Source organism: Rhinichthys klamathensis, unplaced genomic scaffold (genome assembly GCF_029890125.1).
Source record: "Rhinichthys klamathensis goyatoka isolate OS25496 unplaced genomic scaffold, OSU_Roscu_1.1 h1tg000333l_1, whole genome shotgun sequence".
NCBI classification, from domain to species: domain Eukaryota; kingdom Metazoa; phylum Chordata; class Actinopteri; order Cypriniformes; family Leuciscidae; genus Rhinichthys; species Rhinichthys klamathensis.
The window spans coordinates 340,646-352,676 of record NW_026606848.1 but is presented as its reverse complement, the minus strand read 5'-3'; the positions used below and the strand labels follow the sequence as shown (position 1 = coordinate 352,676).

At 38.7% G+C, this 12,031-nt stretch overlaps 1 protein-coding gene across 2 annotated transcripts; it reads right to left on the bottom strand.

Moving 5' to 3' along the window:
* Positions 1-1,072: 1,072 nt before the first annotated feature.
* On the bottom strand, positions 1,073-11,514 carry limd2 (LIM domain containing 2). 2 transcript variants are annotated; one of them, XM_056272264.1, is made up of 4 exons: positions 2,436-2,612; positions 2,267-2,311; positions 1,902-2,038; positions 1,073-1,359 (listed from the first exon to the last, which is right to left on the bottom strand). In XM_056272264.1, the coding sequence occupies exons 1-4, from the start codon at positions 2,478-2,480 to the stop codon at positions 1,200-1,202; spliced, it is 387 nt and encodes a 128-aa protein (XP_056128239.1). In that variant the 5' UTR covers positions 2,481-2,612; the 3' UTR covers positions 1,073-1,199. The 2 variants fall into 2 exon arrangements, with proteins under 2 accessions (XP_056128239.1, XP_056128240.1); XM_056272265.1 differs by lacking the exon at positions 2,436-2,612 and adding an exon at positions 11,280-11,514 and having other exon boundaries at positions 1,077-1,359.
* Positions 11,515-12,031: the final 517 nt, after the last annotated feature.

Sequence of the window (12,031 nt, the reverse complement as noted above, 5' to 3'; positions counted from 1 at the left end):
CACAGTACATTCACTCTGCTTAGTGGTACTCATGTACAAATGCCTATGCAAGAAATCACTGAGCAACAATAAAAATAAAAGTTGATTAAAAATGTGCAGTCCGCAGAAAAACACTAAAATGACTAAAATATGATATAAGCGGCTTATCTATGGTTGATATGATGAGCATAGACACCACTAGACAGCATTGAGTTTCTAAAAGAACAACTAACATTTAAGGAAAAGCATCCAAAACACTAGAGGCCGCCAAAAAAGAGAGGCGACATAAGACTGTGCAAAGTCTAGGTCTCAATTTATAAAATTAACTGAAAATGGTCAATCTTAAGCAAAGGGAATATAATCTCAAATACTTTTATAATGTTTATAATTACATTTGATAAGGATATCCATGCTTAAGAATAATAATAATGATATTATTTGATGAGTTCGCAGAGGCCAGTCTTACAGGATCTGTAAAGTACTAATTCTTAATGCCAAAAGATAACATTTAGAAAAAGTAGGATAAAGAAAAGGAATGAGGGGGGGGGGGGGGGGGGGTGTAAACTCAAGTGAGTTCGTTACAGTACAGTGTACCCTGTAGATTCACACATAAAATATCCTGCGCCAACAAAGCAAAAAAAAAAAAAAAACAGTTTTCCCATTGTAAGGAACCTTGTTAGGCCATATAGTCTGAAAACAGTACAGATTGCTGTACCTAGAAGGACACATCAATCATTAAAAAAAAAAAAGCACTTAAGTCGACTATGCACATAAAAGATTGATGAATAATTTTGATGCAACACCACAGATTCATTACCTGAGTGTATAATCGAAACCATCTTGAAACAATTCTTACGACAGAAAACCAACAATACTAGTACTGCCACACAGGACCGTAATGATGCTAACAACCTACAGGGATACAAACATTTTGGTCACAATCAACTAACTAACTTAACTCCACAACACTAGACAAAAAGAAATGGACACAAAATGACAGGTAAATAAAAATTAAAACAAATTAAAATTGAGCTGGGGGGGGGGGGGGTATTTGTGACATGGTGAAATATCTGTGATTGTGTGGTTTCATCATGAAGAGCCTGGCTCAAGTGTGTCTACGTGTGTGTATTTATTGTGTGTCAAAGATGTGGGCAGAGTAAATAAAGGGTCATCATCATTGGCCAGTGGAGGGAGACGTGAGTTTTGGAAATCACTGAGGGTTATGCCGACTTGGTGATGCTCTCTGCATCCTTGGAGGCCCAGAGCTCCTTATGCTGCTTGCGTCCGAAGCCCTCGTCGTAGTTCCCTTTACTCTTGAAGAGCTGCTGGAAGTGTGGTTTGCAGTAAAACTCCCCCTGCAGTGCTGCATAGGTTCCCAGACTACAGAGCAGAGAAACCAAGAGATTACATACATATACATGCGCACACATACACATACATGCACGCATACATACAAAAATGGGCTCGGTAAGAATTTAAGAAATTAACACTTATTTAGCAAGGATGTTAGCATTATTGCAAAAGATGTCCATTTCAAATAAATGCTGTTCTTTTGAAGTTTCTATTCATCAAAGAATCCTAAAAATGTATCAGTTTCCACAAAAATATTAAGCAGAAAAAAACATATTTCAACAATTATAATTAAGAAATGTTTAAGCAGCAAATCTTCACATTAGAATGATATTTGAAGGATCATGGGACATTGACATTCACAGGAATAAATTACATTTTAAAATATATTCAAATAGAAAACAGCCATTTCAATTGCAATAATATTTAAAAACTTTTTTTAATGCATTTTTGATTAAATAAATGCAGCCTTGGTGAGCATAAGAGAGAACACTTCTTCCAGTTTACAACACATGTTGAACTGCTCCCGTTTGCCGTTTTTCTTAGTCTGTGCTGGTGAGGAAGTGTCTAACCTGAGTTTGGTGTTGCAGTGCTTGCAGCAGAAGCATGTGGCGTGGAAGATGAGGTTGTTGGCCACCAATCTCTCCATCGGATACACCGTCTTCTCACATGATGCACAGGTCTCCTTCTGTGTCTTGAAACTGAAAGACTAATAGGAAACAAAGGCACTGCCATTTGTTTTCAGTCATTTAAAACAATAGTTCACTCAATGAATTTGCAAGGAACAGATCAAAATTTCATCACATGACTTGAATATGACAGAATATAGACAAGTGCATGGCTCATAAAGACCGACAGAGAGAGATAGATTCACTGTACAATATAAAAATCTAGAAACAGATGGAGAACAAACAAGGATGTGAACAAAGTCGCGTACCTTAGAACGCTGAACGGGCTTGTCATCAGACACGTTCCTGTGGTCCTGGAAAAAAAGAAAGAAAAATAAGCGTGTTCCTAAGACAGGTTACCCATGGCAACACTATTTCAGTGTGAATACCACAGCAGAATCCTGCACATCCATCCACCATCACTGCTGTCCTTCTAACCTGACATATCTCCCAAAATGTCCAGTCCCTCTTATATCCCTCCATCTGGTCGCATGCTTTTACAAGCACCTTTTGTCGGTGTACCCACACACACACACAAATGCATAAAGAGGGATCAACGAAGACTAAGCCTGGTGAGCGTTTCAAACTCAATCGCCCCGTGAAATAAAGACCCTGTGCACACACACACATGCTTTCAGTTTCAGCCAGTCTAAAGCTATAATATGACATTACATAACACAAGCCCATGTCCCACGGTCAACTCTGCACCACATATTCTGTAGCACTTAAAATCAAAACAGCTGCAAATCTGTACAGGCCACCAAATCACACACACAGGAGAATGGGAATTTAAGAACCAAGCGTTCATGATTGATTTCAGAAAAAATGCTAATGATAGGGTCAGGCTTTGCGCGGCACCTGCATGACATTGAAGCGGTAACAAAAGACCAACAGAGATTCTGTAAAAAGTTAAACCAATGCGGTCTAAGAATCTTCTGCTTGATAAAATGCTGGACTGACAGGTTTTTATGCAACAGCTCAGGTCTGTCAGAAAGCCAAGAGCAGTTCTCCACCTCCACTACGCATCTATACTTGTCTCTTTCGAATAAACCTAAGAGCTTGAAATCGCACACAGATCTGCTGGTATAGCTCACAGAGAGTTAATTTGCTCAGCTCAGAAAAGCAGTGCAAGTATCAGTGATGACCATTAGATCACATCAGACATTCAATAACACCACTTTTCACAAATTATAGCCATTATCGAGAGGGATATCGCTCACACACACACACACAAAGCCCTGAAATGAGATTTCAACCACTCAGCCTCCTCAACATGACAATATTTCCTTAAAAACTGAATCAGACAAGAATATCAACAGTATCATACGCCAACAAATGCGCTTCAATCATTTCCTCCTTTTCAATCATTATCCACATCAATTTCATTGCACAAGTAAGCCATTTCCTGTGAATGTGTGAGACTTCTGGTACACTAGCCGCTATAGGTAAATAACTAGAAGAATTAAAAAGTGCAGTAAATGGTAAAACTATTTTGCGATAAAACCAGTGCGTTTGATTTCGAAAATAAATGCAAAAAAAAGTAGCCTAAATACAAGTGTGCAACAGAGCACAATAAAGGTGTTTTTGAACAGCTAAAACAACTGGATGTGACAAGCTAAAAAGGACCATGCCAGCTTTTACTTTAAAAATAAGACCGATTTTGTCCCACCCCAACAATGTCACGCAATATTACATTTGCCTCTCAAAAAACCATTCAGTGACCATAAACACGTTGGTCAGCTAGAAAATGAACTCCGAGAGGAGCATTTAGCTAAATATGCGCTATTATATATTTTACGGTTCTTCAATATTTAAAGGGGTCATATAATGGTACATGCACTTTTACAAGTTGATTGTACTGAAATGTGTGTTGGCAGTGCCTGTACACAACCATCATATAATGATAAAAATCCATCCAGTGTTTTTGTTTTAATCTCCTTATATGTTTTCCCCTGCCTCAAATCGAGCCGTTCGTTTTTGTGACGTCAATAAAACGGACGCCCCTCCCGCGATTGTTGATTGACAGCAGTGATTCAACACAGACCCGCCCTCGCTCGTCCTTTCAATCATACTCTGCGCGGACCGGCGCGGTCATTGTTGATATGCTGGAGCACTGTCTATGAGCAGAATGGCGTCTAAGCGATTGTGGTGTTCTGTTCTTGGGTGCAATAAGGAACACAGCAGTCATTTTAATGTTCCTAAATCCGAACCGCTGAAGACGCAGTGGCTGAGTTTGTTTTCGAAGGGAATATTCCCCACGAGCAACGTCAATGCTTTCATGTTTGCCGAATCATTTCTCAGTGGACTGCTTTATAAACGAGGATCAGTGTAAAGCTGGTTTTGCTAAGAAGCTGCACCTGAATAAAGGATCGGAACCTATTCGTGTTCCTGCTGAACCTTCAGAAGAACTAAAGTGAGTGTAACGTTTTATTAATCTTTATATTAATCTTTGCAAATCGCCAGCTGCACGCTTCACGATGAATGCGTCGGTTTACACTCAGGGTACATTACAGCATGTTTTCTATGTATGATATTCTCAATATAATTCATAATCCCACCTTTATAATGAACAACGCGTTATGGTTATTGTGTTATTGTGTTACAAACGGTGTATGCACAGAACAGAGAGGCGGGGTGAGCAAAGCTCATTATCATTTAAAGTCAAATGCACTGAAACGGCGTGCTGAAAACAGAGCTGTTTTTGACCAGGTAAAATAAGTGTTGTCTTACAATACTAATGAGAATTTTTAATTAAAGTATATTACAAACTTTTAATTTAGACCCTAAAGAATCATATTAGCTTGTACAAAAATGGCATTTTATGACCCCTTTAAAATGTCTGAATATATCCGTCAAATTATAACAGCCACCATTTCAAAATCTTCTGGAGTAGAAGCATAATTATGTAATTATAAAGTTATATTATATTCTATTGACTTCATATTATAGTAATGTAGTACCAACTGACTCCCTGTATAGGTTTCATTTTTTTCCCTTTAAACTTTGCCATACTGTACCTGATATGCATCCAAATTAATCAATATAATCGAATAGTGAAGTTTGTCAATATTTTACTCCCATTAAGCTGCCAAAAGAAGTGCATGTTTTATGATATAGCATTTTTAGGATTTTCATTTTTTTACTTATTTCTTTTCATTTTTAAAAATGTAAAAAGTTCGTTCTTTCCTTAAAATATTTTACTCACACACGAAAAAAATATATAATACAATGAAAAATCTTACAATTATTCTTCAGCTTAGGAAACTGTAATATTGGGTTCGGCATTTGTGTTGAGACCTTTCAAAGCATGCGTTGCAAAAGAAAGTGTATGTCAATGTATGTATAAAATGTATGTCAGCACTGACTTGTAAAGTGTATTGTGCACTCTGTATAATGTGGTCATCCCCTGGTCAATAAAGAAATAACGAAATAACGATTACTATGTATCTGCAAATGTAAAACGAGAAGCCAACATGATTACACTTTATCTGAAAAGACACAACACACCCTGAGCGCAAGACAACCCTCAACCCACTTCCTGTTTCAGAGTTTGTGTAACATGTTTGTTTCAGAGCCATTGCCACAGTTTTTTTTTAATATTCATGCTTAATGCACACAAATATCAAAAACACCATTTACATTTAAAGAAGTCAAGATGGAAAATAAATAGAGCAGTAGCAGTGAGTGTGTGAAGGAGACTAAACAAGTACACAAAGGGAACCTAAAAAAAGTTTTAAAAGTCTTCTGGTTAGCAGAAATGCAAAACTAAATGCCACAAAAAACTATTGAACCCAAAACAAAGATGCTACGATCAGTCACAGTTTAAATGGTGGCAAAAAACGGGATTAGAGATGTGAGAGTGTTAATACTTGCACACAAGAGAAGCACACAAACCAGTGGAGCAGGGCACCATCTCAGCCGGTGCCATCTGTCCCTTTTTGCCTTATTTGTACATAGGATAGAAAACACGCTTTCTCACCACACAGAGAGCACTGCTGCCCAACCGTCTGCACTGTGGCAGGAAGGAGTGATAACACATCTTCTTCCTGTGCTGTGCTCTGCTCAGAAGCACTTTACGATGATGTGGTCCAATCCACCCTCCTTAGAGACCCTCAAAAATCAGCTGACCTGCACACCAAGTCTAGCCTTAGTGCTGTATGTATGCCATATGCAGTCATAAGACCCTGAAGATCACTACAGTTCACATTACCAGCTCCTCTGGGTTTCATAATGACACAAAAAGAAAAAAACATCATGTTCTCTCTTGTTGACCCTTGTTTCAAAAACACCTTGTCATTTACAAGAAAAGAAATGCAATCAGGCCATTAGGTATAAAGGGATTATTGTGGTGTGAAATCTAACAATGTCACAGTGTTCTAAATATTTTTTTAGGCCCTGCTCAGACTCCCAAAAACTTTTTCAAGCCCTCCACTAATTTTAAAAATGCATCTAAAATCAGAGTAGTGCATAGTACAGTGAAAATAGTGATTTTACCATAGGCAAAGTGAAAATGATAAGGTTCTAATTTTCAAAGAAAAGTAAAAATGTCAAAAAGGAGCCTCATATTTATTTATATTTTTAAATGTAACTTTTAATTGTTTAATATTAAAAGATAATTGGCAATTAAAACGTTTTACTACTACTACTAATAATAATAATAATAAAAAAAAGATAATTGGCCATCATAGTTAAATCAATTAATTAATTCTGAAGGATGACATTATCAGTTTCAGATTTGAATGTTCGGAGCAAAACAAAGTGTGGCAGAGAGTGTCCTGTGCACAAGACAGAACAAGCTAAATACCAAACCAAATTTAAAATTACAGCCAGCCTACAAGATGGGCTGCAGGCCATACTATGACCCAGGGCAGTGTGTGTGTACATATTTGAACCCATTGCTCCCCCTCAAACACTGACACACCAGTATGATTTGTGATGCCCTGCCATTGCCAAAGGTCAGTATTTTACTCTCTCCCACAGCCACACACTGTGTACACTCAACATTCACTCTCCATTACTCTTCCTCTCTGGTACTAGACTGCAGACACTCTTTTAATCTCATTAGCTGGACAAAATCCCATCAGCTGCTCCCCATGGGTCCAGACAGCCAGGGGAATAAGCAGGAGTTCAGCAGACTGAGGAGGCAACACCCATCTTGTGGTCACCATCATCCAAGCCCTGTTCACCTTGTGTCTCGAATGCATCATGTGATCATTCAAACTTTCAGATGCAACCTGGAATGCACAGAGCACAGTTACATAGTGCACCTCCAAATTCCAACAGAATATCTATGGTATGCCTGATCAACATGCAGTGACATGCATGTTAGACTACAATTAATAATAGGTGTAAATGGCAATCTGTTTTGGGAGACCACTTGTGCTCATCTGAGCCAGGTAGTACTAAGTAAAAACAAGGCCACATAGACATTGAGTGAATGACTTGGCTGATGTGACGTCCCATTTGCCACATTCTGCCAAGGCAAGCTAACAATTCTTAAAGAACAAGAGCAATGAGTCAGATTTAGAAGACAAAACTCTATTGTCAAAATTCCTGGCAACACAGATATGAGTTTCATGCAGCAGCCCTGAGGGAGTTTGGCTGGGCTCCATGAATGAGATTCAATGTACTGAATGATGCTAGAGGGCCCGTTTTTGCAAAAGTCAAGTTATGTTTGATATCCATGTAACTAGAAAAACAAAATTAGCCTTTGGGCACCAAAAGAGATACATTAATTTACCAAATGACACATTAGGGTTTTTCCACTGGTTCCAATCAGCAAGTCATTTTCTGAAAGTTTCAGTCATTTTGTGCATTTCTCCCCTGCAATGCATTGCTAACTTTCAGCCTACAGACAGAGACAACTCAAATGAGATACAGAACAGAAAGGACATAAATACTCGGTTGCCAATACTTTTGGTCGCCAATTACACTTGTATCTAGATGCATGACTGGTTTATGTTTTAGATTAAGCCTCGAGTTTGTCTTATTCAAATTTCTACCTCAAGTTTTGTTTCGTACCATCGTTAGAACTATTTCCTGGGCTTTAACTGCTTCTCTACCCATTATTAGTGTGCTCATTTTTATAAACCAAAGTTGATTGAATTCTTACTGAGAGCAGAAACTGTGTCGCAATGGAAGAGGGAGAGATTGTGAGAAAGTAGTTGTACATGAGAAAATGCTTTGACTCAAACACTTCTAAGGAAGAATGTGAAAGTCTTCACCAATGTGTTGAGCCACTGACAGAAGCTGACACTGTGACTGGAGTCTACACGGATGTGAAACTTTAAATATGTTGAGGCAGAAAAAAAAATGCCTGTACTGAACGTTTTAAAGAGAATGCATGTGGGAAGGGTAGAAGAGGAACAGTCTAAGGTTTCATTTGACTCCAGAGTACACCTTTGACCAAGAGAAAGTGCATGGTGTAAGATTTCACCTGTAAAACCCAAAGTGGCGCCATGAACACAACTGCAAAGATAATGTTTTGCAAAGAACCCTCCCATTTTCCGTAGGCTCAGGCATGTTTGCAACACGTCGCAAAACGCTTTGTGTTTATACATCAAAATGAGAAGAAAACCAGTGGATTTTAAACAATACTGCCAGGACACATCCCTTTTTTGAAGCTTTTCAAACATGTTCAGACAGAGTACGAAACTTGATCTAGGCACTTTGTGGTACTTCACAACACAGCAGTCAGCATCTACCACACCATGATCTTATCACAAGAAAGGGAGTGCATTTTGCAATTCAGAAATAATAAAACATACCGACAGAATTGCCAAGAGACATTGCTCCTGTCCATGGAATTTGACAAACATAGAGATGGCAAACCTATTCTCTTTTGCCATTACACTCATTTTCCCACAGGAAAGCAAATAAAATAAAAATACAAATAAAAACTGATTCTATATGAAGACTAAAAGTGTCCAATACTAAATGGCTAGGAGTGTTTAAATTTGGGTTAACCTCAATGCATGCAAGGGGTCAACAGACCAAACAACACACATGACACTTGATTCTCATAAACACCTGCATTAATGTGATGAAAAGTGCATTATACAACAAATACGTACTAATTTGAGCTTACAAAAATGCTCAAGTCAAACTCAAAGACATATATTCCGCTGGGACACTACAGATAACAACTGTATCAATTGCGGCGGTACAGCTAGTCACTCAGTGGAAAGTTCTATTTAAGCCTATGGAGCAAGCCTAATTTCTTCTCTTTCTCCATATAAGGACACATTTTTTGCAAAGGAAAAAAGGGTTTCCATTATCACTTTGCAGAGGCTGTCCCAGAGTCCTTGTTGGCACAATTTCATTAGTATCGAGCTCTAAGAATAGTCAAGAGACTAAGAGTAGTCCATGGACTAGAACCTGAGTGTGAGACGTTCAGCTCTAGTAGGTACATCACTGATGCACAGTGTTTTGTACAAGAGAAAACACTGCGTTTGAGAGTAGACTTGAACAGACTTGAATGAACAAACATACCTAGATGCTCATGATTCCATTTTTATCTGGCATTCCTATGAATGAGAACTTAGAAAGAAATTCAGATACTGATTGTTTTCTTGGGAACCTTTTAACTTCTGTTGAGACACCTGGAATGACATGCCTCCAGCACGTTCGTTTCTGACAACTGGACAGTTGATGCCGCAGGCTGTCATCTCATCTCCACATGAATAATCTGTGTGTACACAATCTTCGGGGCTTAGTTTCATCTGAAAACCCTGAGTGTTTCTGCCATCTGCTCTTAACTTCTGCGTATAAAAGAGATTGACACCTCTAATGAACGAAGACATCATTAAAAAGCAGCACATGCTTCTGGAATAAATTGGACTCTGAAAGCGTTTACATACGTGTGTATTGGTACCATTTGCTTGAGCAATCGCAATCTCTCAAGCACATCATTAGCTAAAACCATTTTCCTTGTTGCTGAATACCCAATGAAGCCAATTTAACTGAGAATGTACATATGTTTGATCAGACAATCCACTGCCAGATGATCCCCAATCACCAAAACAAAGTGCCACTATCACTAATGACCGCACAGAACAGCGCAAAAGAGGAAAGGAAGCTTTAAAAGACTAAAAATACACACATTTAAGTTTTATTGGTTGAGTTTAATCGCTAAAAATAAATCATTATACAACAGTTATGTATAATGGTCTAGTCACCAGTCTAGTTCTGTTCGTCAAATTTGATTCAGTACTGATATAGTACAAAACTGGGGCATTTCACTCTTTGTATCACTGTTTGTTACTTTGGAGTATGCAGAATTGAAGTGGGCCGTGTTTTGCTAAATGGAAGTTGAAGAATCTACATTTTCTCTCACAAATGAGCATTTTGTGTTTTCTCTCACTAGTTAGAAGTTAAACAAATATATTGCCATGACAACATTAGGCTGAAATTCACTGGTGTGCATGTCAAAACATTTACATAAATTTCCACATTAAACCTGTGCTTACTCCTGCTTTTTTCCATGATACAATAATAAAAAGAAAGCTTGCTGGGCTATGAAAGTAGACAAACAGTTTATGGTCAACGTGGGATGAGTATTGAATGTCAACGTTCAATTTACAGCGTTCAAATGTCACACAATGAGACAAGACGAAATGTGAAGCATGAATGCGTTGCAAACCACTTTTTATAAACGTGTCTGCCAAATTAATAAATGTGGACAGACAGGAGAAAGGATGCATTAAACACGGAGAGGCTGGGCTACGTAATTGTATGTTTTCAAGCATCATATAAGGGCACAAATGCACAATGACACTGAGATAAGTACAATGAATTTATGGTTAGAAAAATAAAACAAACTTAACCCTGTACGTTTTTGATTGCTTCAGTACGGAAAAAGTCCACGTTTCCGTGAACTAAAATGGGTCGACAAAAAACAGGTGTCAAAACATGGCTTTGCTCTGCGTTTTCGGTTTTAATCCACACACGCATCTCCAGGAAGACACATGACATATTTGGACCCTCAGAGGCTCAGACCAAGACCCCCACTACACAACAAGGTCTGATTAGTATTCATCTTCTGTTTCCAGTCTAAACGCTCACATAAATAACGTTAACGTTAATCTCTACAATAAGAAAGTTAACGTTAAACCATCTGATTTGATGGATCACTGCACCACCATTAAGTTTCAGCCTAGTATCCCACAGTTAGCTCTTGATAGCTCTCTAGCTAGCGTATTGCACCTCACCACAATAGACGACGAGGGGGTCGCTGGGTTCACTCACTGGCTGCTGTTGCTGAATCAAAGCGGGGAAACTCACCATCTGGGTTTCCTTATCAGCCTGCTGAAGAGAAAGGAGACGAGAGATCTGCTGTCTGGTCCGCTCACTGTGCAAGAGTCGGTTGAAATCTCTTTCTCTGCTGGTCTAAAATGATGTTCTTCTTCTCCGGCTGAGCTAAATGAAATGTACCAGCACAAGCTCTGATCGCCCGAGCCGTCTAGCTAGAGAGCAGAGCTTGACGTGCTTCCCCCCCACCTCGCTCTTTTCAACGGACGTTTTTTCTCCTCCTCATCACGCCTTTTTTTATTCAGCAGGATGTCGCACGCCATTGGACGCAGCTCGTGCCGCGTCCTCGCGCTCTCCTCCAACCTCAGAATTTCCATATTTTGCTACGGGTACTTTTGCACGAAATAAACATAACGTTACCTGGATTCCTAATTTCTCGTCTTTGTTTATTTCCCTTACTCTTCCCTTAATGACTAATATTACATGAGGTAAGCAAGAATTTAACAGGGCTAATTTATGTTGAAGCCATTGTAATGTAGAAAAAACTGATTTAGCTTTGACTGACGGTCTCTCTACTCTACAACGTAATGAACGTTGAAGGGTTTAGTTCAGCTAAAAATTAAACAACTCTCAATCTTTAAATATGTCAAGAAGACATCAACAAAGCCTCACAAATGTAGGCCATGCAACGTTCTAAGCATAGACAGTAAAAGTCTTCTGAAGTCATACAATTTTGAGAACAGATGCAAATTTAATACATCCGCCACCTCGTGGGAATATACCAG

Excerpts from the sequence above, each read along its gene's own strand:
- limd2 (XM_056272264.1), bottom strand. The coding sequence starts at position 2,480 with ATGGAGGGATATAAGAGGGACTGGACATTTTGGGAGATATGTCAG. Across the intron at positions 2,312-2,435 it reads CATTTTGGGAGATATGTCAG|GACCACAGGAACGTGTCTGA; the intron begins GTTAGAAGGACA and ends CTTTTTTTCCAG. Across the intron at positions 1,360-1,901 it reads CACTGCAACACCAAACTCAG|TCTGGGAACCTATGCAGCAC; the intron begins GTTAGACACTTC and ends TCTGCTCTGTAG.